Below are 27,417 nucleotides of genomic sequence, written 5' to 3'. Positions count from 1 at the left end.
GCTAGAGAAATATTCCTCTGACCTAGCAAACATTATAACTAAAAACTATAGCTATGTACCACTAAACATTAATTTGGGAAACATTACTGTAGACCAAACATGTAGGACTAGAGCGATAACACCCTAATTACTATATACCAAATACAGAAGATTAGAAAGACACTCATCTAGAAGACATTCTAGAGGCATTACTGTGATTTAGGAGACACTACTTTAAACCAAGTATAAAAGATTAGCTAACTGATCTATGAGATATTACTCTAAATCAAGAATGTATGGCTAGACAGTCATTACTCTCATCCAGGAGACATTACTTTGATTTAGGAGCCATTACTCTCAAACGAAAGACATCACTCTAAACCAGGTGTACAAGCTAGTAGTAAGGCACTAAACCGAGGTGTGAGGCTACTCTATAGAAAATGCGACAATAGACGCAATGAATACGATATACATAACTATATTTAATCTATTTTCAAATTAATATAATCATTGCAATATTATAGACACATTCCTGGGAGCCTCTCCAAATGCGGCATACAGGGCCCTGATAAATATATACTCATATAAGATCAATAATATTAAGTGGTTCACTACATAATAATTGCAGAATAAATACTGTATATCGCATTCACATATTAAAATACAATTAGAATTTGTCTTGTTATGACCCAATAAATGGCACAATAAGAAAAAAGTGCAAGTGTTCAAATTTCCAAAAATACCCGTGTCTTAATATTTATGCGCCATTTTGAAATTTCCAGACTTAAAAAATAGGCGCTTTAAGTAATGTACCAACAATCGACTATCTAGGCATCTCTGCCTGAGAAAAGACTCGGGAAATATTACATATATTATAACATGCGGCCGGGGCCTGAATGCAAACCTAATTATCATATACAATAGCGTAAATAGGTGATTTATACTGCCGTACATGTACATATAGATTCTAAATGTAAATAGGTGATTATACAATAGCTGATGTGCACTATTAACGTGCAAAAGTTCACAAAGCTAATTTAACCTCTTACTTATTAGAAAGCTGCAGCGCTCAGGATTTGCATGACCATCACCGTACAGAAAAGTCATCTGACAGCTGCTTAAAAATATGGACTATTTCTTATCCCTATCTCTCTATGATAACAAACGAGCAGCCCATAATTAATACTGTCTATACCAATGAATTGCTGGCACTGTACACACATCACATATCAGTAGCAGCAGCATTAAGTAGAACTCTACCTCATTATAGCTGGAGGACCTCTTCTGTATAGTGTGGCCGAAGAAAAGCTTCTTTTATGGCTTGTTAGTAGCTGGAGATAATATCCAGTGTTGGAGCCCGCTGGCAATTTATAGAGACAGGATTAAAACAGCTGTAATAGGCGCAATTTGTTTGCAATACAGAGAAGTTTTGTAGAAGCTGAAGCTGACGGATGGATTACAGTGATCCACTTTATCACCAAATGTCAAAGCAACATTTACCTTGTGTGGAGATAGATGTCCCATTATTCTGGCTCCCTGTCCTCCCCACTGATCAGGGCTAAGACATTCACATAAGAATTAAGGATTATTATAACGTCACCATTCAATATACAGCTAGTCTGCAACCAATTAATGCTGCATTCAATTAATAGATACAAAAGAAATCAAAGACTCAACGTCATGTCAGATTCCATATTTCAAAAATTTATTTATCTCAAACTGCAGAATGGAGTAAAAACTTAAGTTGGAAATGTCGCTGTTATAAGGGTGGGATTAGTTCATATATTTATATATATACAAGGACTGGCTAACCGAGCCGAGTCTTTCTTTTAAAATACATCTACTTACTGAAAATGAGAGCCAAAAAAAACTTAAAATATCAGCACAATAAATTTACAGAAATATTACAAACCATAAGAAAAGATGTCAAACACAGTAGTTTCTGGTGCAGGATAAGAGAAGAGCCTGATACTGTATAAATTAACAAGTCAATGAGAGTAGAAAAAAATAATCTTCCACTTTGTTGTGCCCTTTTTTTTTATCAAGTGTTATTATTACAGGTCCTGGGTTTATTTTATACAATTTTATCTAAACGAATAAAATGTCCAAATTGGAAAGAAAAAAAAAACAGTGTTCCCCTCTGCAGCTCATGCCTTGCAAGCTGCATTGACCTACAAGTGTAGTAAAAAGATTGGCAAAGTCGCAGCTTCTAAACAGTGGGCATTGGGGTGCCATCTGATAAATACTGTACAAAAGGTCCTTGCGAATCATAAAACATTTCATCGCTAGCTCTAAATAGTATTGGGACATTTTCTGCCAACTCTCTGCAACTCTCTGAGCAATTCCTACCTAGAACTTTTGTAATCTCCTTTTTTTTACAAGTTCTTTTGTTTTGCTTTTTTATGTTTGTTTTTTTCAACCCCCCCATGTTTTTCCTCTGTACAAAAATAGTCCAAAAAAAGAGAAAAAAAAGTCCAAACTCTACTAAAATAAAAGTTTCTGCTTTAGTCCTCCTCACATGTGTGATAGAGGCAGCGTGCCATTGATGGCTGTGCCCGGTACTGATGCACTCTGGTAATGCTGGGACATATGCAGTCTGCTTTGGGCAGATGGCTCTGGCACCTCTGCACCAGGTAGGTACATGCTGATCATGTCCCGGAGGTCACCTGCCTGGCATGGTGCCCTGGAGTGGGAAGAAGAAGTCACTACAGGCGGGCTGGAGCTGGACTCAGACTTTACCACGGAACCCATAGAGCCCAGGGTCATGCCAGGGGCCCCTTGCTGGGAGTAGGACATGCTGTAGGTGGGGGAGCCGTTCATGTAGGTCTGGGAGCTGGTCATGGAGTTGTACTGGAGGGCACTGACATCGTAGCGGTGCATGGGCTGCATCTGAGCCGCGTTGTGGGCATTGAGCCCCGGGTGCTGCGGGTAGCCGAGCTGCTCTTGCATCATGCCATAGCCGCCGTTGGTCCAGCCGTTCATGTGGGCATAACTGTCCATCCTCTGGTTGACCCCAGCGCTCAGGCTGGCCCCGACCCCAGAGCCCATGGAGTTTGCCCCAGGTGCCAGCAAGCCCCCTGGCAGGGTGTACTTATCCTTCTTCATGAGGGTTTTGGTTTTCCTCCTGGGCCTGTACTTGTAGTCGGGGTGCTCCTTCATGTGCAGGGCTCGCAGCCTCTTGGCCTCGTCTATGAAGGGTCTCTTCTCCGCCTCGGAGAGCAGCTTCCACTCGGCCCCCAGCCTCTTGCTGATCTCAGAGTTGTGCATCTTGGGGTTCTCCTGTGCCATCTTCCTCCTCTGCCCCCTGGACCACACCATGAAGGCGTTCATGGGTCTCTTCACCCGGTCCGGGCTGTTCTTCTGGTTGTTGGCCGCAGAGTTGGAGTTGCCGGTGCCCCCAGAAGTCTGCTGGGGGGCGGGGGGCTTCAGCTCGGTCTCCATCATGTTGTACATTCTCTGCCCAGCCAGGAAGAATAGTGTGTGCCAGGTATGCTAGGAGTAGTAGTGCTAGTAGTGCTGCTATGGTGCACTGTGCCCGCTGCTCGGTGCCTCCTGCTCTCACTAAAGCAGGAAACTAGTTTTCATCCTGCGCCTTTGACAAGTGCTGCTACTTTTTTGAAACAAGTTAATAGACAAGCGTCCATGTGACGGGGCTGTCAGCGAATAAATGGCCTCCGGGCGGCCAATCACAGCGCTAGAGTTGCACGAAGGGGCGTGGCCAGCAGCGAGCGGCAGACCGCTTTGCACTGGGAGGGGAGCCTATTACATTACCCGGCCGGTCACGCCCCCGCCACGCCTCCTGTCTTCCCAGCAGCAGCAGCAACAGGTCACACACAGGAGAGGAAGTGGGGGGGGACAGGGTGCTGCAAACTTCTTCCCGCATGTAATAGTACGCTGCACACATATATACAAGGACACAAAGCCATGTACTCACATGAGCTCTCACACCGGCCAGTCCTGGAATGTGCTCTGCCGTACAGTAGTGCCATAACAGCTCATCTCTGCCCCTAATCCACACAATTTGTGTCCTGATCAGGGCCTGTGTTATTCGCAGGTGTCTGCTCATTCTTGGCATGCACTTGCTCTCAGGCTTGCCCTCCCCCCTCAATGCCCCCAGCAGCAGTCCACCACGCAATCTCTTTCTATACAAACAGAAAAGGGGGGAAAAAAGCCCTTCGCCATAGCAACCGAATAATTCTTAATTCTGCTAAGAAGCCACCGTGGCTGATTAAAAAAAAAAAAGTATAATCCACATCATGCAAGTCCATTTAGAATATACAATCTATTACTTTCCCATAAGGATTGATGCTGGAAAATACCGTGCGACAGAGGTGGAAAAACTGAGAGGCCCAGAGGATTGGGAAGTAGCTGCGGAATTGGGGGAAGACAGGGTGTAATTTCAGAAGCTGCTTCCCCCTATTGTCACTATAGAAAGATTTCAATTGGGGGATACATCAATACCAGGAGAAATGGCAGCATGGCCTTACAAATAGGTAGTTTTGTTTCTGTTGTTGCAAGGACATAATGCTGAACAAAGAGCCAGCTAGGATTACTCCATTCCTCTGTATCTACAATAATACGTACAAGGCCAAATAAATATTGGGCACAATAAGTGTCTCTTTAAATGAGCGTGCGTCTAGCTGATTGCCAGGTGTACTTACAGTTAATATGTATATAATAATAGAATCAAGTGTAACATAAAATTCTAAAGTATATTAATTAGAAACATAGCAGATGCTATATTACATAATGATGTATCTATCTATCTATCTATCTATCTATCTATCTATCTATCTATCTATCTATCTATCTATCATGTACCTAATAATACATATCCATGGCATTGCCAATCTGCCATCCAATTTTATGGATCATTAATTAAAGATTAATATTATGTAATGTTATTCTTAATGAAATCTATCTATCTATATATCTTTCTATCTATCTATCTCATATCTATCTTTCTATCTATCTATCTATCTATCTATCTATCTATCTATCTATCTCATATCTATCTATTTATCTACTCATTTCATTTAATTCAATAACAGGCCATTTAACTATATTGTAATAAACGACCTTGCAGCGTAGCTCAAATCTAACAATGTTTATCCTATTCAAAACCCCACAGTTTGCAGCTTGAAAATGGCCAGAATAAGTTTGAACATCACACTAGAGATTTTCTGATCTTCTTCCAATTGATATTAGAGTGGCTATTCATTGGATTTAAAAGAAACAGGTTCTTTGAAAAAGTCCTCTAGACACTGATGGCGTAAGAGCTCCGTCTAATGGCCAGCCATGGGATTACACAACACTTCTGCTGTTGCACATCAGTCCAGTAAAAGTAGATAATCTTTAGTTAATAGTCTTCCTATTTTAACTCAAAAACCTTTACCAGTCCAAGTGTTTTCACATGGTGTTACAGTGGTTTAAAGGAATTAATGTTATTATATAGTGGTATATACTGTGGCAGTTTCATCCTATTAGATAGATTTCCAGCAATGTAGGCATTATGTAATGTCCTCAGACTGTTTTAATGAAATAATGCCAAATATAAGTAAGAGATCACTTGTAAATAATTGCCAACTATAAAAGTGTAAGAGTATAACAAAATATACTAGGATAGTGTGAAGACTATCAAATGAAAGCCTTTATACAAACTATGGTTGGATAATCCCAATACCACTACTACTAAGTGAATTATGTATTTTAGCACTCCCTCTCATATATATATATAAGAGGGAGTGCTAAAATACATATATATATATATATATATATATATATATATATTATATTATACATATACATGTAATACATATAAATATATATATATATATATTTAAAATTAATGTTTAAAAAGCAGTCAAAACATCTAATAATTTCCACTTACCCTCTATTAACTTTACCGCCATCTATCTATTTTTTATTTTATTTTATTATGAAAACAAGTAGAAAGCATATATAGTATTATGAAGAAATTCTCAGTAAGAATAATAATTCATATAAGAAAACAGATAATTGAAATTAAGAATTTTCCTTTACTGATTGTTTTTATTTGCTTATCTTACTTTGTTTATTTATTAAAAATATAAGTGACATTGGTCTGGGCCTAAGTTAAGTTTACCGCCTTAATATTCCAATAGTAAGGTGTTTGTAAAGAAAGTACAGGGAACTAGGGGTTTAGGTTGCAGTAATGAGGGGAGAGGCGGCCAAGCATTGTGCTATTATATGGCTCCATCTGCATGTGAGTGTGTTCCCTGCACTCCTCCTAATCTTCTTATGGAAATGAAGAACTGCAGGGGAGCAGGGGCACTGGGAGAATGTCCTTGTTAACAGGAATTTCTCAGCATTGCTAATTAGTGCAGCCTGACGACCACCAGTATTGGGGGAAAGCACTCACAGACCCTGGCGAAGAGGAGGAGGAGGAGGAAGGAAAAGAAGAAGAGCTGCCTCATTTTATTTTCTAATTACAAATCTGAAAAGGTCCAATTGAGCTATGAGAGTTTTATCTCCCTCTGAAATAATTAATGCCCTGCTACTCAAGGCTGACTGACTACAACAGATAAAAGTTTGCACTATTGATGCAAATCGATTAGGTGATCAAATCTAAGGCTTTACACCTGTTGGAAATATATATACGCATATATATATATATATATATATATTCTTTTATATATATATATATATATATATATATATATGTATATATATATTCTTTGTTACTATATATATCATATAGTAACAAAGAACAAAGTTCGCAGACATCAGTTCATGCACAATTATTATATTGATAAGGACTCTATGTGTGTTAAAAGTCCAATTTCATCACATAATCTATTTGCATTAAATGCATACTAGCCATAACTTATAAGTTATATGGTTACATGCAACATAAAGTATTTTATTTAGATATGTATTATGCTAAAACAGAACAGTACAAATACACACACGCTTGCTCTAGATTATACAAAGCTAATCTCCTTGCATATTAGTCCAATGCAATTAGATTGTCTATAGTTGCCCTCTTAGCTTATAAAACATTATTGGCCAAGTGGTTTTACATGTTTTTACATGATGACTTATGCTGTGACTTTTCCACAATAGTATACAGATTGTACTATTGCTTTGAATACTTGCCAATCTATGATAGAATCTATAACCAAAGGCTAGTATAGATCTATTATATTAAACCCTTATATAATTAATACTTCTACTACTAAAAATAATGCAAAAGCAGAATAATTACTGCACATGTATAAAGTTTCATTATTTAAAAAGCAATATATGCATCTACAAATTCCTAATGAAGCCTCTGTTAATCTATTCTTTTCATTCGAGATCCTTGATACAAATTTACAATTAATGTCCCAATGACGAAGAAAGAAAAAAGATTTCAAGTTTCAAGTGATTTTAACCTAATTCAATTTACAGCGATCTAGTCTTCACATCAAATATTATATAGTAAATAATTAGAAGAAAAGTTCTAATTGAATTATAAATTTGGAATCATTTTTATTAAAAATTGCTACATATAATTTATTTAGTGACTATGGCAGATAAAAGTTTTCATTGCTGATGCAAATCTATTATGTAGGTTAACCTGAGGCTTTACACCTGCTGGAAACAGAGGCCTTATAAATACCGTATAAAACACAGACTATAAATAACAATATATAGATACATTTGTTTATATAAAGACAACATATATGTAGAACATACGCTTTGATTGCATCAACTATTTACTAACTTTTACATGAGTTTGATATTATATAGTTACATTGGATATAAAATATTATATTAGGAAATATATATAAAATAGAGAAGCTTTATACACACACTTGCTAGTAATGTAATGGAAAGTGTGTTTGTTCCCAGAAATACCTGGTCAATGAGATTTTATTTTTCATCCTACTCCAGAACAATTACCCAGTAGCACAAGAGCATCCTTGAAATTTCTTATTGATTATCTGGAAGGACTGGGCCTCGGCTTTGTTCATGGCCGATCACGAAGCGTAGCAATTGTAATTGTGAGAAGTGGCATTCTAGGTACAGGGCAATAAAGGTGCCTCATCCACAGCCACATTTATCCAATCATTTCCTTCAAGGACTCTTGACAAGCAGTGGAATTCACAGTGCATCCAGCAGCCACCTTACCCCATCCTCAGGCCAGGCATACACAGGCATAACAGCAGATCATCAGTCTGTACTCAGTCAACATTCTCTAATACCTTATCATAAAACAATTAAAAAATGTGAAAATAATAGAAGACCTGCACTTACTTTCTCAAAAGAATTTTCAACTTTACAGTTATATTCAATTGCCCTGTTAAATCCATAGCTCTGATAGAGGACAGACGGTAATGATATTTACATTTGTAACCAATTTGACGCTGCATCACGCAACATTTAATGTCAATATAATGGGCTGATAATCCTTTAGTATCTTTCATGAAGGTAGAATGACTTCTTAATAAAAATAAAGTATTGCATTTCCATATATGAGCTTCTGTATAACCATTATTCAGAATACATGTCCTAGATTTTGCAGCTTTTATATGATGATGATGGTATTAATGATAATATCCCAGTAAATAAGTAATCATATGGCTAATATTGTCTATTTACTATTGCTGTGCCATGGCTGCATGATGTGCTAGGTTTCGTAATACCGCACAAAATAATATGAGACAGGTACATTATTATGGAAAAGTCATGGAGTAATACATTTCGCTCCCTATTAGATACAGTAAAGACATAATGCAGAGGGAGACCATAATAGGCACAGGGCACATGAGATCTATTCGAGGGTATACTGAATTATTTCTGGGGGTTTGTGGTTAAAATATCTGGGTTTGAGGAGCACATTGTAGAAAAAGTCACTGTTTTAGAAACATATATATATATATATATGTGTGTGTGTGTGTGTGAGAGAGAATAAGGAATAGTTAAAGATTTGAAGTGGATAGCTAGATAGATAGATAATGCAGTTAATTCTGCACTATTGACAAGTAGGGAGATTAAGGTGGTTGTAGTGAATTAGAAATACAAAATTTCATATGAAATCTACAGTTATTGAATAATGCTGATAGATCTCCTCATAGACATAATAGACAGTAATGATGAATAAAGGCCTGACATAAAAGTAGATGCCTGGTACTCATCCCTCACAGCGCCAGACCTTTTCCTCATTTAGGATTTAGTATATTCTACACACACACAGCTTTCCTGCTTCTGTCAGAGGAAAAAAAGTTCTATAATGAAAATGACACAAGGCAAATACTAGAGCTGAGGATCAGGACTGGCACTGTGCAGCTCCCACTGTGTCCAACAGGGGGGGCCCAAGACAACGTGCTCAGCACAGCCTCACATCTGACACATCCTCAATCACTTGCTAAGGATATATCACACAGTCTTAGCGGGGTCTTCTACAGCTCTTTACTCCACACACATGAAAAACATAAAGGACTCAAAAAGGGTTTTTTTGTTGTTTTTTTCATCAGTTTTACCCATCTATAAAAATGCAGAGCTAACGTACTTTGAAGACTGTAAAAAGAAATTAAATGACACTTCTAAAATATAATGCAGGTCTCTTACATTCAGCAATGGTGACCATTTAAAATATTCTGTGGTTTGCGTATCAATCACCTTCCATGAGAAAATTACACAATTACATCAGGAAAAAGAGGGTGGATGGAAAATGTATCATATAAGCAATATATCATATATACAATGAATATAATCATTCAATTTCCCAATGCATCGCCAACATCTCTCATAGGATAGGACTGTGCAATGCCAATAGGACAGGCTATACCTGCTGTATATGCTCCCCTTAAATATTTCTGCCTGTCTATCTATCTATCTATCTATCTATCTATCTATCTATCTATCTATCTATCTATCTATCTATTTATCTATCTATTTCATATCTATCTATCTATCTCATATCTATCTATCTATATATGCTAAATAAAAAAAAGAAAGCTGGTAGCTGTTGTGGTCCTGAGTGCAGGGGGTTACCCATCAAAAAACTTTTCTCAGTGACAGGAGGGAGGGGGGTGAAGGGGAGCGGGCATTCATTATGCAGCAGCAGCATTAGGCAGGAGCATTTCAGTGCTGGCGGCCAGTAAAGGGAAATGTTCAACAGCAGCCCCCATTGTTCCCATGCAGGGGACATTCTATCACTATATATATATATATATATATATATGTATGTGTAGCCCAATATTTTGGCATAACTAACTAGTGTATTCTATGATATATGTGCTGAATTAATTTACCTGCTTCTACATAAACCATTTTTATTTGAGAGAAATAAAAAAATGCTATATACTGTCATGTACTTATGCCATTTTCTGTGGTATGCAGATTAATACCATACATGTACCATACATGGAGCATATTCATATCTACATGTATGCAACCATTGGAAGGCCATGGGCACAGTATAGAATATATAACTGAGGGTCTAGGTATTTGGATTAGTCTATGAGTGTTAAGAAAATCTTTTTCCAGAAGCTGCTCTTCACCTGCACCTCCATGGCCTGTCCTTAATGACAGCGGTTGGGGATGTGCAAGTGTGAGATGAAATTAGCAGTCATTACCAGGCCTTTAACTATGTGGCACTTTTGATCAGCACTAAATTAGCTTTGCAGCCCTAACAAAGGCTCTGTATCAGGCAGTGGGCTGTAAATACTGCAGCATGACCTGCCCTCGACACCTTCTCCCCTGCCAATCACATCTGCATCATACAGCTCAGCATTAACCTTCCTCTCCAGTCCTGCACAAGAAAATCATACATAGAACTAGAATTTAGATGACAGCAGTAAACAAATGACAGATTCCTTTCCATGTGTTCAATAAGCAAAATCTAAAGTAACAAGTACACATCTTGCTGCATGTTTCTTCTATTCATTACAGAAGCCCGCTTCCATCACGCAAACAAAAGCAAGGGGAGTAATCGTCAATTCTGAAAAGTGGACAAATATATACTAGAGTTTTCTGGCTTTTCTGTTCATTCAAGTATTGTTACCCCTAATCCTACAGTGTAAATCAATTCAGGCTTCAATAAGAACTATACAGGGTCTTTTGGAAATATGAGACATGCAATTCCTTGTGTAGTCAGGGGAGGCGCCAAAGAGCAACCTAACAGGCTACAACATTCACAGCGCTAGTCGAACACATGAGGATGTAGAAGAGCTGACTGTGTTTGTAAGATGGAGTAGAGCTAAGTTTGTAATCTGCCATAACACATTGAGAGTTTTACAGTTTATCAAATGTTATCTAAATATAAATGCACCGGAAAATTATATATATATATATATATATATATATATATATATATATATATATATATATATATATATATATATATATATACACACAACATTAAAAAAAAAACAATGTACCATTATGAGGTCCATTCAAATAGGGGACCCAGCAATGTTTGGTTCCACCTCCTTTTCTATTAGGTGACTAGAATTAGTGCAAGGCTCCCCTCTTCAGAAAACAAGGGGTTGGGAAATTTGGCCTTAAGGCTCATGCAAAGGGAAAACAAATATGAGACCCTTCTGTCCTGAGTGCCAACCTCCAGCACTTTAATAATGGGCCAATTTTTATCTTTGCTATGGGGCCCCCTCTCTTCTATGTATACCATTGCATGAAATATTAAGTATGATAACCTAGAGTTCTTGTAGAAACTTTCCAGCAATTGGAGATTCAAATGATGTATGAAACACACACACACACACACACACACACACACACACACACACACACACACACACACACACATATATATATATACAATTATATTTACAAATGGTGCTATTGATACATGACGTCTATAGTTGTCACAATGTGTTGTCTGTTGTTACATAGGAGTTCAGTCCACTATATTCAAGTGACAAATATAGCTGTATCAGTAGGTCTTCTGCACCATATAAGCCCTATAACTAGTTATTTCTAACATCTGCTATACCTAGAGCACACATAGTACTTCACAAATTAGTAGCCTAAAGCACTTTACATCTAGATTTATATGATATTATGTTGCTATGTTATATCTAAAACTAAGATTCGTGTACATAGCATGGGACATGCTACATGCCGGCAAATCTTGCACCATTTAAAATAATGAATGTCTATAGGTTGAGTTAAGCCTGGTGGTAATGCTAATATTAATAATAAATCTTCTACATATGTTAGGAAAGGGTTGTATCTGCCTAGTGCAAAGCACATCTTCTCCCATCCCTCGGTTGAACTTGATGGACATATGTGTTTTTTTAACAGTGCTATGTAACTATGGAATGAGACAGGTTCCTACTGCACGTCTATCATTGGTTCCCGGTAATTGGAAGAAGACACCAGGTTGGTATTGGAACATCCACAGGTGGTTACACACTTTCTTATTCAACAGTCTGTCATGGATAAAGTCTGGGTATCACTATCAACCAATGACCTCCCCTGTCCTTAGAACTACAAGTCCAAGCAGGTGTGCGGCATTCAGGTGTATCAGGCAGCTGTATGATCATCCCCCAGCTTTGCACAGGTGTGCACTGCCCCAGCACTGAACAGGTTAACATGCAGGCAGAGACCTTGAACCAGAGCTAGGCTGCATGAACCCACTAGAGCCCCGGCTACACGGATGATTGGCACATGGGCGGGATGCTGATCACTCTTGGATCCAAAATAAAATAGCTACGGGGGAGGGGGTGTCAAAGTTTGCTTGCAATTACTTACGTGGCAGCAACTCGGGGTGTTGTCTTCCCAGCAGTTTGATTGGCAGCAATAAAGGGGAGTCCGTGCGGTGCAGAAACCCTAAACGTTTGCCTGGAAGCCCCAGCCCTGCAGCCGGTGCCGGGGCGGTGAGCACATAGCTGTCGCATCCGTCCATCCGCCCGTCCATGCATCCGGCTGAGCTCTGCTCTCTGCAGCGCCTGGAACAAGAAGCAGCGTTTAGAGCTGTTTTTTAGAAGAATGAACCGACAACAACACAGACACAAAACTGTCGTTCTCGTAAGAGTGCTGCACATGCCCCCACCCTGCACCAGAGAGGCAGCTTTATACTTTACACTGGGTATTCACAGATAATTTGATGGCATTGTTTCTGCTACAGATGGTTCTTTTAATACAATAACAGTGCTCTTTGTGCATACTACCCACAATCACAATCTAAAGCGCTCCCCTCAATAACCATTTTGTTCTCTCTTGTATAGGGCCAACAAAAGCAGCCGTGAGGTAATGGCTTCTGTTTATTGGAGCCATAGAATAGGCATTTCACAAAGATTATTTTTTTTTTTTTGCCAGAAAGAGACATTGGAAGCTTGAGCTGATCTCTTCATATTTTAATACAACCATTCTCCAAGATTCCTCATCCTGCCGTATCCTCCAGGATGGCTTTTATCTTTTCTAAGCTTTGTGCAGACGTTTTATATTATTAGTTATATAAAAATAGAAGAGTAATAGATTAACCAGACAGTTCACTCCATCCACCAAAATTATACTGTGATGGGGGAAAGAAATGGGAAATGAAATGTCACAAGAGCAGCTAAGCAAACCTGTATTTCAACTCACTTTCCCTATATATATATATGGATATATATATTAGTTGCTATTTCTTTCAACTGTATTTATATATCCATATGTCCATGTTCATATTTTCTCTTTCTTTTTTTCTTTCTTTCTTTCTTTCTTTCTTTCTTTCTTTCTTTCTTTCTTTCTTTCTATCATCTGTAGTCTACATATTAATTCTATATATTGCATTTGTCTTTCTTTCTTTCTTTCTTTTTTCTATAATCTAATTCTGTAGATTGCATTTATCTATCTATCTTTTGATCTATCTATCCTTTTATCTATCTACAATGTATTTCTTCTGTTCTAACATTTTGATACCTATAATCTACATATTCATTCTACAAATTCCATCTATCTGTCTATCTTCTATCTATCTATCTATCTATCTATCTATCTATCTATCTATCTATCTATCTATCTATCTATCTATCTATCCATCTCATATCTATCTATCTATCTCATATCTATCTATCTATCTATCTATCTATCTATCTCATATCTATCTATCTCCTATCTATCTATCTATCTATCTATCTATCTATCTATCTATCTATCTATCTATCTATCTATCTATCTATCTCCTATCTATCTATCTATCTATCTATCTATCTATCTATCCATCTCATATCTATCTCATATCTATCTATCTATCTCATATCTATCTATCTATCTATCTATCTATCTCATATCTATTTATCTATCTATCTATCTATCTATCTATCTATCTATCTATCTATCTATCTCATACCTATCTATCTTTTTGTCTTTCTCATCAATTGTTTTAATTTATTGCAATATATACTTCCATATTTTCCTTATTCCAGCTTTGCTTAAATCTCTAATTGTATTTGTTCATTTACCTCTGCATCACATGATCTATACGTCTGTCTGACTGTCTATCTATCTATCTATCTATCTATCTATCTATCTATCTATCTATCTATCTATCTATCTATCCAGATACCAGCGACATAACGTCAGTCTCATGTGAGTGCATAAATGGTGCAATAGTGTTTATTCACCATTTATTGGTGAATAAAAACTATTTGATTTAACAAACACCATTGCATCATTTGGGAATCCTGTGTATTCTTCAAGTCTATCTATCTATCTATCTATCTATCTATCTATCTATCTATCTATCTATCTATCTATCTATCTCCTATCTATCTATCTATCTATCTATCTATCTCATATCTATCTATCTATCTATCTATCTATCTATCTATCTATCTATCTATCTATCTATCTATCTCATATCTATCTATCTCATATATATCTCATATCTATCTATCTATCTATCTATCTATCTATCTATCTATCTATCTATCTATCTATCTATCTATCTATCTATCTATCTATCTATCTATCTATCTATCTATCATCTATTTCCGTATCTAGCTAGCTAGCTATCAGTATATGTCAATGGCATTGCCAATCTGCAATCAAATTTTACGGATCATTAATTAAAGATAGTAGTAATGTTATTCTTCGTGCAATGCTATTGTTCCAGTGTATGTAGAGCAGCAGATGCTGAGTAGCACTGGTGGTTCCTGTAGAAGAGGCAGGTATGGTGTACTCAGGTAAACACACAGGGAGCTGCTGGCATATGCCTCATATTTGTGCTCATTACTTCGCATGATTGGTTATGAATGAGGGGAGATGGATGCAGATGTTCTGCACATTAACCCATCAGGCACCAGGCACACTATATTGGCCATGGGTGCACTAGCATGTGAAAAGAAACTGCATTCTTCTTCACACCACCTTCACCTTTTATTTAAAGAATAGTCCATTGCTCAGGGATCTGCACCTCTGCTGCCTATTACACATTAACAATACAAGAGTCCCCCTCTATAAATAGCGCTGTAATGAGAAACACAAGAAGCTATTTGTGGTAGGTCTGAAATTAGAACATTCAGCTGTTTTGTATAATGTTCTTCTGTACAGTATCTATTATTCCACTCACAGAAAATATATTGTAGTGTTTGCTCTTCTTATACATCAGCACCTGCTAGTCACAGTAAGTAGAATAGTTCTTATCAAATTATTCCAGGTTTCATTTATTACTGCTCCATGTACTAATATGACACTACTGTAAGTGATAATAATCTGTGTACAGCATTACAGAATGTGTATGTGCTATATGATGAGAGCAAAAAATAAATAATTAGTAATCATTGTCATAATTATTATACAGCTATGTAATCCATGCTCAACCGCCTACCTATTCGTTAACCCCTTCATTAAATCAAATTCACAATATACTTATGCCTATTATGCGTGTGTAAAGAAGAATACAAACGCATGGAAGTTTTCTATCACGATATTCTTATTTGAATTTATTTGTATTTGAAGATTTGCAAAATATCTGCAATAAAATATACATCTGAACATTTAAAAAGATAGTCAATGCTAGAAATGTCTCATTATTTACAGGTGCATGTGAATGATATTAGCATTCTGTGCCTTCGATCCAGGAAATAGCGCAGTTAATTATCAACATCTCTAGAGCTTTGAAATTTGCATCTGAAAATCCCCTCTGTATTGTCCCTAAAATCGTGCAAATCCAGAGGTTTCTTTAATAACCTCGTTCATTTTGGAGACCGAACCCAAAATTAGCTTTAAAACAAGAACGGGAGCATCTTACAGTACAAAAAAAAGTGCAATAAAAAACCCTTTTATTAACATAACATAAAGTATCTATGTGATATTTTTTTCTTGGCAATTTTATTATGATCCCCAAAAATGTATTTTCCGTGACAAAATATTTTAAAATCAAATTATTTGACCCATTATTGTCAGTGAACATAAACCTGTCACACTGTCGTCAAAATTCTCTCATTTGGTAAATCGTTTTTTCCCAATATTTCACCTTTTGCTAAAGACACAATATTATTGCAGCATTTTAAATTTAGGAACAGGGTAATAGGAATAAAAAATCCTATTTAGTGCTGCATCCAGTGCCAGGTCCCAGTCTTCGAAAATGATGTTAGATGACATTGGTTACATAGACTACAACATATTGTCCTTTTAATAGACTGTGTGTAGATTAATCTGTATCTTGTATTAATTTACAGACATATGAAAATGATGTATAATAGATTTTTCCCTGTAAATTGGTCAGGCACCGTAGTAGCAGAAGACAGCTCCTCTCGCCGTCACCCATGCCAGTGGTTTGTTTACCAGCTTATTTGAATTAAAATAAACCCAGCTTCTGCTGACTGCACATCATTATCTCTGAGACCATAATCCGGCAGCAAATCCCATATCTTCCAGAACTGGCTCCTTTGTTTGGGATTACTGAAAGTTTATCCTATAACAAAGAGGAATAAGGCTTCCCCTCTCATCCTCATAATTAAGTGTGGGGAGTCATTTAAAATCAAGCACAGGAAAATGTACAATTTAGCCGCACTATATTTCTATACAAACTGGGAGGCAGGGTAGGCCTGGACTAATTGTTAACCTAACATTTAAATGACTGAATCACTTTGGAGACCAGCTTTTAATGTTAAGAACAACTCTTAACGAGGGTTTAATTTGCCACAAATAACAATAGTTCTCTATTACTAATCTACAGATAGGGTTAATCTGCTTATTTTTATATTGTGTCATGTGGGTTTTATATAATCTGGCAGCCATAATAAGGATCATTTCCCATATAGTCATGGAAAAATATTTAACAAAATGTTATTTATTCATTACCGATACTCTAATTAAAAAGGATAAAGCCAAAAAAAAGATACCCCTTCCAAAAAAATAAAATGTCACCTTTTAATGCAAGTCTCAAAGTTGCCTTATTCTGACAGATTGCTAAAGTTCAGCTATTACCGGCAATCTATGTGACAACAAGTATTAGCAAACATTGTCACTCAGCTTTCCTATAGTCCAAAACGAAAAGGTATCGAAAAAATGCTACACAGTAAGGTTTTTTTTTTTCAAAAATAGAAGGTATCTGACTGCCCCAGGACGACCCCAAACATACAATGTCATTAAGAACTATATTTGGCGTAAAGAAGAACAAGAAGTCCTAAAAAATGATAATATAGCCCCCACAGAGCTGTGAACTCAACATCATTGTGCATGTCTGGGATTACATGAAGAGACAGAAGGATTTGAGCGAGTCTACATCCACAGAAGATTTGTGCTTAGTTCTCCAAGATGTTTAGACAACATCCTTCTTGCAGAGTTCTTCAAAAACTGCATGCAAGTGTACTAGAAGAATTGATGCTGTTTTGAAGGTAAAGGGCGGTCACACCAAATATTGATGTGATTTATATTTCTCTTTTGTTCATTCACTTCACATTTTGTTAATTAACGAAAATAAACAATGAACGCTTCTATTTTTGAAACTATTTTCTTACTTTGCAACATTTTTTCCACACCTGCCTAAAACTTTTGCACAGGTCCTTTCAGGCAGCTGCTTGACATCACCACACCTGTAACCACCTGTAACAGGAGGTCTTGGGGCTCCAATCCCATTTTCCTGAGTTCAGTACACTTCTGCTTTCTTGCTTGCTACCATTTCAGCACCTGTGAGTACCATATACCTGTGCAGGTCCTCAACACAGATTGAAATGGAGATGAGCGGAACCTGGAATTGGCTCCTGTCCTCATTGGGACATGGTGTGCTTCTATGGTAAGTGCACCCTTTTTTCCAGATGCCTATGGGACTTCCTAATGTTAAAAACGCAATGCGACGCAATGCAACTTTGCGTTTTTAACATTAGAAAGTCCCATTGACAATTGGAAAAAAAACGCAGCGATATCGCAGCAGAAAAAAAATGCTAGTGGGTAGTCACCCTTATAGAATAGTGTGTATTGTCCTATTTACTCCCATGTTGTAGAATTTCACACATAGCCTGAGTCTCTAATGGTCATATTGATTGTTGTTTGTAGAGGGCAGAGAAAACTGTTTGATTTTTGATTTTTCTAAACTTTTCTAGTAGCAGTTGAACCTGGCACTTAGTGAAAGTGATGCTGTGTGTGCAGAGCTGAAGAGTTATGGGAACATCTGTTCTCCTCCTGTTATACAGCAATGAGAATGTCATGTAGCACACAGCTGTAAGCCGGAGCTGTGCCTCTTTTTGACAACATCTGTCACCATAATATAGCAATTCTGTCTAAAGCTTTGTCTTTCCTTACAAGTAAATCTTAAGATTTATAGGAACATATTTATAGAGTCCTCAACAAGCTGGGTGGTTCAGTCGCCGCAGCACTGACGCGTTGGCTTTTAATCTGACCAAGGCAACATGTACAGATGCACTTTATTCTGGGTATTTCAGTTTATACTCACACTGCAAAAAGATCCTGGAAGTCATATTGAATTGAGTGCAAGAAAAATGGCTCAAATATCTTAGAATCCATGTAAAATGTACCTAAGCATTGTATTAAGTTACATTACTTTTTATTAAAGAAGAGGCAAAGTATATAGGAAGTCAAATGCAACATTTGTTCTATTTCATTCTGAAAGTTTTTTAGTTTAATCAGGAAATCACTTGATTCTGTTTTAAAATAAAAAAAAAAAATATATATTGCTGGATAGGGAGAAAAACACATATATGATGCCTGTATTTCCAATCTGGTGGGACATTAACCCTTTCCAATCCACTGTCTGACCTCTGAAAACATTATGATTTAAGGCTGTACAGCTCCGATGTTGGAAGACGTCCGTCGGAGTTCTCTTACTGTATATTGCCAGCCTCTCTGCTGTCGGAGCCTATCCAACGTGTCACCTCATGTAGTACTGGCTTTAGCCAGCATATAGCGCCGTTGTATAACGGCAGAAAAAGAGTAAGCCCCCTAGGAAAACCAGGATACAAATTGGATTGCAAAGGGTTAAAAGTACTGGTCTCACTGTTCACTTGACAGGAACAAAACAGGTGATGTTCCTGGCATATAAAGCACTTATAAGATGCCATACATTGAAAACGGCACAACTGGTTGCCATTCAAAATAATTTGGAAGCCAATTTTCGGTGGGTAGAAAAGTTGATGGAAGATTTTTTTTAATACAGCATATTTCTCAAGTGTCTCTGGAAAAAATGAGCATGCAATGATAAAAATGAAGATGGAATTCAATCAAAGAATTGTGCACTGTTAGTAATATACGTACAATGGGGTTATTATATATAGGAAGATTATATGAATGGGTGAATGGGACGGGGCACACAGAATATTCTTCAGAAGTTTGGAAACATGCCATGCTTCAAAGGGCAACACACTAGTTAGAAACATTTCTGTGAGATTCCCCACCAAGAATGGAAATGTATCTCGACCAAAAAAGTTAAAAGTTGATGCACTGCATGCTGAGAGTTTGCAAGGCTGTGAAACAGGTAAAGGTTGGATAGTTTGAGGAGTCCAAAATTTGAAGTTTTTTCCAGATACCAAAAGTCAGTTGGAAGATTTAGCTGTTTCTGTTCTGTTTTTTTTTAGTTCAACAAATACGTACATCCCAAAGCATCAATATTTTTGACTATTTATATTAAATTTTGTATTTTAAAGGGGTGTTGCCAAGCCTCTGGAGGGTACTGTTAGCAACACAGATCCATCAAACGTACATAAATATTCACACAAATGCAGACATATACATGTATCCAATACAATGTGGCAGATTTATCAGTGTATGTATGCAAAGCAGTAAGATGTAGTCTTCTCATTACTGCCTGCTCTTGCTTACTTTTTGCAATGAATATAGACAAGTGGAGTTTCCCTGGTCCATCTATGATCAGTGGTGTCTGACTTTTGAAATGCCCTACTGATCATCAAAATAAAGAGGCTATGGCCTTTCACATTGCTTATTCTGGCACAGTGATGCCAATACGGGCGGCTTCTCCACTCTGCTAACGAAACTAGACTGCGCACCCCTCTAATTCGAATTTCTCATTCCCACCTCCAAGACTTCTCCAGAGCAGCACCGATCCTCTGTAATGCACTACCAAAGGCTACCAGGACTCACAGAACTTTAGGCGTGCTCTAAAAACGTACCCCTTCAGGGAGGCATACCGCATACCCTAAACAAACCCCTCTGTACTCCACCTGATAACATGCTCCCTGACCTACTGACTGTAATCCCTGCTAGCCATCATAAACCGCTCCTGCAGTCATACCGATTCTGCCGTCACACGGCTAAATGTCTGACCATTGTTTAAGTGTATAACATCGCTCACTCTCCACCTCGCCATACCGTGCACATCATCAGCCCCTTTACCTTCTGTATCACCCCATTACTTGTAGTATGTAAGCTCGTTGGAGCAGGACCCTCACCCCTATTGTTTCCATCAACTGATTACTACAGTTAGGGCCAGAAATATTTGGACAGTAACACAATTTTCGCGAGTTGGGCTCTGCATGCCACCGCATTGGATTTGAAATGAAGCCTCTACAACAGAATTCAAGTGCAGATTGTAACGTTTAATTTAAAGGGTTGAACAAAAATATCTGATAGAAAATGTAGGAATTGTACACATTTCTTTACAAACACTCCATATTTTAGGAGCTCAAAAGTAATTGGACAAATAAACATAACCCAAACAAAATATATTTTTTTCAATATTTTGTTGCGAATCCTTTGGAGGCAATCGCTGCCTTAAGTCTGGAACCCATGGACATCACCAAACGCTGGGTTTCCTCCTTCTTAATGCTTTGCCAGGCCTTTACAGCCGCAGCCTTCAGGTCTTGCTTGTTTGTGGGTCTTTCCGTCTGAAGTCTGGATTTAAGCAAGTGAAATGCATGCTCAATTGGGTTAAGATCTGGTGATTGACTTGGCCATTGCAGAATGTTCCACTTTTTTGCACTCATGAACTCCTGGGTAGCTTTGGCTGTATGCTTGGGGTCATTGTCCATCTGTACTGTGAAGCGCCGTCCGATCAACTTTGCAGCATTTGGCTGAATCTGGGCTGAAAGTATATCCCGGTACACTTCAGAATTCATCCGGCTACTCTTGTCTGCTGTTATGTCATCAATAAACACAAGTGACCCAGTGCCATTGAAAGCCATGCATGCCCATGCCATCACGTTGCCTCCACCATGTTTTACAGAGGATGTGGTGTGCCTTGGATCATGTGCCGTTCACTTTCTTCTCCAAACTTTTTTCTTCCCATCATTCTGGTACAGGTTGATCTTTGTCTCATCTGTCCATAGAATACTTTTCCAGAACTGGGCTGGCTTCTTGAGGTGTTTTTCGGCGAATTTAACTCTGGCCTGTCTATTTTTGGAATTGATGAATGGTTTGCATCTAGATGTGAACCCTTTGTATTTACTTTCATGGAGTCTTCTCTTTACTGTTGACTTAGAGACAGATACACCTACTTCCCTGAGAGTGTTCTGGACTTCAGTTGATGTTGTGAACGGGTTCTTCTTCACCAAAGAAAGTATGCGGCGATCATCCACCACCGTTGTCTTCCGTGGACGCCCAGGCCTTTTTGAGTTCCCAAGCTCACCAGTGAATTCCTTTTTTCTCAGAATGTACCCGACTGTTGGTTTTGCTACTCCAAGCATGTCTGCTATCTCTGATGGATTTTTTCTTTTTTCTCAGCCTCAGGATGTTCTGCTTCACCTCAATTGAGAGTTCCTTTGACCGCATGTTGTCTGGTCACAGCAACAGCTTCCAAATCCAAAACCACACACCTGAATCAACCCCAGACCTTTTAACTACTTAATTGATTACAGGTTAACGAGGGAGACGCCTTCTGAGTTAATTGCAGCCCTTAGAGTCCATTGTCCAATTACTTTTGGTCCCTTGAAAAAGAGGAGGCTATGCATTACAGAGCTATGATTCCTAAACCCTTTCTCCGATTTGGATGTGGAAACTCTCATATTGCAGCTGGGAGTGTGCACTTTCAGCCCATATTATATATATAATTGTATTTCTGAACATGTTTTTGTAAATAGCTAAAATAACAAAACTTGTGTCACTGTCCAAATATTTCTGGCCCTAACTGTATGTAACCTTGGTTCGGTAATTTTTGTATTTTTTGTCTTTCTGTATTCCCCCTGTCTATGTAAGTGCTGTGGAATATGTTGGCGATATACAAATAAAGATTATTATTAATACAAGTGTTGGTATGCCTGATACTGCAGGTCAGTCCTGCTCAGCCCCATTCACTTGAATAGGCTGAGTACAGTACCAGGCATAGCCATAGTTATATTCACATTGCTGTGCCTGAATAAGTAATCAGCGGGCCGCCACACTCCATTAAGTGCTGTGGCAATTTTACTTTTTGACCGCTACCAATCATACAAAGATTGCCTTGGATAGGCTATCAACAGAAAATTCAGGAAAACTTCTCCAAACTCCCCACTCTTGTAAATACAGATGATAATGGTAGCTACAAATTTTTAAAGTCAGCAAAAACACATATTTTACTATTTTCAACTTCCTTTTACTCCTTCTAGAGACAATGCTGACTATGTTAGTGTCTTACAAATACATTGTTTCTTGTATATCCCTTACCAAATGTCTGTAAATAACAGCAACCCAATGCAAACTGTAGAGCAAATTCAATCAGAGGTAATAAATACATTTCAGTCCTTTATTTAAATTGTTGGTGAACTACATGGAAACCTAATTTCCTTCCAGGTATTACTGATTGTGAAGGACTATAGTGAATTAGAAAAAGAAACAATTAGTGAGTATATTGACATGATTCTTGACCCAGACCTCTGGGAACAGACTGAGGCTCTTTGAGTATGAGCCAGTTAATCAACTCACTTATTTTAATTGACTGATCTGGGCTGAAACTGGTTTATCCCGATCTATTAGGTGTGCTAGACCGTAAGAGGATTCACAAAGACATTTGATACAGGAAGTGACCGTGGCTGGGTTTACACACTATGATCCATCTGATTGAACAACTTATACAATGAGTGTTTAGATACAGCATTCGCAGTGCGACACTGGGAGACCAAGTGTGCCTATTCTGATAACTGAATATACTAGGGGTATGTATAAAAAGTGCTGTGGGATGCATATATTTACAGGATGGAAAATATGGTGCAAGTTCTGGCAGATATATAAATATGGCTTGTGTGGCCTGATAAATTTGGTTCAACTCGCTATGCTCCGTTATTCCACCTTATGGATGGCCTAGATATACTGTACAAATTTTTTTTGTTCCAATAAATGTGGCTCATATTATGTCTCCTCTTGTGTAAAACACAAAATAATTTTGCCACACGCTACGCAAATTTTGAGAGAATTCTGGCACATATTACTTAGTTAATCCACCCTTCTATATTGTTGATAACACAAATTCATGGCACATCAGGTTTATTTCAAGTATCAAGTGAACAATACATGAATTTTATTAACGCCTATGAAGTAATTTTGGTATTAACTCATTGCTGAAATTGGTAATGCATGAAGACCAGATGAAGACTATATCTTCATACAAAAAGAGGCAACGTATATAACATATTAAAATGCTTTCTCATACTCTCACAGCAAGCATGTAGGTGAATTACAAAAGAGAAGTCTTTAAACATGATGTAACAAAAATGTGGAGCTTTTTTTATAGTTACCGGCGATGGTAAAACAACTACCACCTTGATCGAATGATGTCAAAGGCAAAGTATAAAAAAATCTCATGTCTACATACACTCATCGTCAAAAAAATCAAGCACCTAGAAAAAGTAGTTGGAATTCAAAGGAAATTTCTATGTGTGATTGTAACATTGATATAGTATTGATACAAGTAAGTGATTACAATATCACAGCAAAGAATAATTTGTTGCAGAAAACTGAACCCTTGAAGGGAGGCATGGAGGCTCTAGTACCCTGTTGTACCGCATCTGGCTTGGATGCAAGATGTGATACAGGCAGGCATGGAGGCTCTAGTACCCTGTTGTACCGCATCTGGCTTGGATGCAAGATGTGATACAGGTGGGCATGGAGGCTCTAGCACTGGCATAACTATAGGGGATGTAGGGGATGCGGTTGCATAGAGGGAGCCCAGTACTATGAATAAAGCATTATAGTTAGGGGCCCCGTTACAGGTTTTGCATTGGGGCCCAGGAGCTTCAAATTATGCCTCTGGGCTCTAGTACCCTGTTGGGCCACCTCTAGCTTGGATGCAAAATGTCATATGGGTGAGCATAGAGGCTCTAGTACCTTGTTGGTCCGCCTCTAGCTTGGATGTTAGATGTGATATGGTCTGGCGTGGATGCTTTAGTACTCTGTTGAGCTGCCTCTAGGTTGGATGCATGATGTGATATGGGCAGATATGGAAGCATACAGGCTCTGTATAGTATACTGCGGCATATCAGTCCATATTTGCTGTAACTGAGCCACTAGATTGTGTAAACTCAGAGCCTGTCAAAGTTGGTATCCCAGATAGTTTTATATATGTTCTATTGGCAATAAGTCTGGCGACTGGGTCAACCACAGAAATGTGGTTGTTGGGGAGGCATTCCTGTGACACACTTGTTGTGGGCAGCTGAGTATTATCATGCTGGTAAATTCCTCTTGGAAGTCTTGAGGGACAAAACATCTGGTTGCAGGATGTTCTGAATATATCACTAAACTGTCATTCTCCCTTGCACCACTAGTAGGAGTGACCGACTGTCATATGCAATGAGGTGTTGGTAGGACTCAAAGGCAGTACGCGTAATGGGACCAAATATCCTTCAGCCAAGTGCCTGGCAATGGTTCCAACAGACAAAGGGGCCTATAATTATAGCAACACCTGCCTCTGGATGTTGGACAATGAAACGTTTACAGCTGTTTGTGCATATCAGGTGATCAGACAATCCTCTCTATTGGTGGTCTGTCGAGGATGTCCTGAGGGCGGTCGCCTTGTGTGTATGCCCTCATGCATTCACTGGTCTCAACACCTCTTAACAGTCTGGTCAGAATGGCCCAAGCGGTGGGCAAATCGTTGATATGACTATCCAGCTTCTCACATTCCAATAATGTGCCCCCTCTCAAACTGTTAACTGGGTGAAATCTCTTCTCTGCATTGTAGAAGCATGGCTAGTGGCCAACAAGCTCTACATAAGGAGAAAAAGATGTCTACTACACAAAAGTATCCTCTGAGCTCCTTTTTATAGGCCAAGGGTGGACTACTTTTAAGACCTCAGGTAGCAAGACCATTCATCTAATCACACCCCAACTCTAATTGTTTGCATATCTGCCTGAGATGTAACTGCATGCTGGGTTTTGCAGCAAAATAACAACTTCTTCTAGTTTCTTAACTTTTTTTTATACAAAGAGTGTATGTCACTGATGACAGAACGGTGTTTGCACTTGCATTTATAACTTAAAGATTTCCTTTTGCAATTCACAATTTCTAATCATTACTTCTACTTCTATGAGGTATTTCCAAACACAGTCCAAACATTCCCCCAAGGAAGAATGACTAGTGAATTCTATATTGTTGACAAAAGTATTGAGATACACATATAAAATGCTGAAATTCAATTTTTCACATTTTTCAATACAGTATTAGGCCACCTTTGACCCCAATGACTGCAGAAACCCTCCTAAGCATGATTTCCACCAAATTCCAATAGTCTAAGAACAATGCTCCAACCACTATTGCAGGTGCCTCTGTGCGTTCACTGCTGTCATGTTGGGCTTGTGTGCAGCTGCTTGTCCACAGTAACCAATCACATGCAGTTCCTTATGGATGGCTCTGATATTAATGCATATTCCATAGGCCTGTGAGACCTACTGAGCAATTATTTCAGCACACAATTGGTTTGATGCCTTCACAGCTCTATGTTTATGAGATCACCCCAAATGTGGCTGCACTGCACACACCAGATCTTTCCTATTGCCAAAAAACATTGCCAACCGTGGACTTTGGAAAGTTCAAAAGTGCTGTGATGTGCCATACTGCTCAGTTGCTCACGTAACACCCAACCACCATATCCCATTGGAAGTTTGTGAACTTTGCACCTCAGGACATTCGGATGGTTTCTGTACTGGGATATGCATATGTGATACTCTCCTTTATACCTAATGCTCACACAACCGATTTGCACATCCCCTTGGCCTGACAGCACATTTGGACATTTCTTTCATTTTGAGACATCTTAATTCTAGCACCTCTTCTGTAGATACCAGATTAAAGAAATGTTATTGTAGTCCTTGACAATATTGGAAAGATATTTAAAAACTTTACATCATTTCAAAATATCTATCAAAATATAATGACATCTTAACTGGACTTTAATTCTGTGAAGCTAAAAGCTAGGGTAGTGATATTTTCCATAGTGCATAATAGCTGATTATGTCACTGTAATAAAACTATACTAAAGGGACACTACAATGTAATAGTAAGACTGTAGATACCATTATTTTATTACAACCCTTATTCATTCTGCAGAGGATCTAACCACATTTCCTGCTCCCATTTTCAGATGGGTTTGGTGTCAAGTCTATTTAACATAAACAAATGGAATATTATTTTATGTAGCTCTTTTTTGTATTAGGCCGCCTGCAGACGGCCGGGTCAGATCCGGCTGCAAGAATTCTCGCAGTGGGACCCGACCCGAGCGCCTGCAGAGAGCAGCGCGGAACTCACCCGCTCCCGCAGCTCCGGCTGCCGGCGCATGCGCAGAGTGAAGCCGGCGGCCAGTGAGTGACGTTTCTGTGTGGGGCTCTGCGCAGGATTTCGCGCAGACAAACCGTGGCCGTCTGCATAGGATTGCGTATTGTAATGCAATCCTATGCAGGCGGGTATGGATGGAAATTCTGCGGGGAATCCCGCCGCGGAATTTCCGCCCGTCTGCAGGCGGCCTTAGGCTGCATGTTCACGGGCGATGATCTACAGGCGATAAATCGCCGGCGAATCACGCTATGTGAAGCTTTCCATAGCGTTGCTATGGAAAGTGCAGCGCCGGCCTCCAAGAGCGGAGAATC

At 38.5% G+C, this 27,417-nt stretch overlaps 1 protein-coding gene and 1 long non-coding RNA gene across 2 annotated transcripts in view; both read right to left on the bottom strand.

The window, feature by feature from the left end:
• LOC136610891 (uncharacterized) overlaps positions 1–27,417 on the bottom strand; it is a 71,169-nt gene that overhangs the window by 20,842 nt on the left and 22,910 nt on the right. The window contains exon 4 of the long non-coding RNA XR_010790191.1: positions 12,721–12,917. This is a non-coding gene — a long non-coding RNA (uncharacterized lncRNA). The remainder of the gene's footprint in view (positions 1–12,720; positions 12,918–27,417) is intronic.
• SOX2 (SRY-box transcription factor 2) lies at positions 1,696–3,599 on the bottom strand. Its single transcript, XM_066601571.1, has one exon. It carries the CDS (start codon positions 3,430–3,432, stop codon positions 2,494–2,496), a length of 939 nt encoding a protein of 312 aa, XP_066457668.1. The 5' UTR covers positions 3,433–3,599; the 3' UTR covers positions 1,696–2,493.

This window comes from Eleutherodactylus coqui, chromosome 1 (assembly GCF_035609145.1).
Source record: "Eleutherodactylus coqui strain aEleCoq1 chromosome 1, aEleCoq1.hap1, whole genome shotgun sequence".
NCBI classification, from domain to species: Eukaryota; Metazoa; Chordata; class Amphibia; order Anura; family Eleutherodactylidae; genus Eleutherodactylus; species Eleutherodactylus coqui.
This window is presented reverse-complemented; position numbering and strand designations above follow the sequence as displayed.

Bases quoted from the DNA above. Each gene is read 5' to 3' on its own strand.
- SOX2 (XM_066601571.1), bottom strand. From the start codon at position 3,432: ATGTACAACATGATGGAGACCGAGCTGAAGCCCCCCGCCCCCCAGCAG.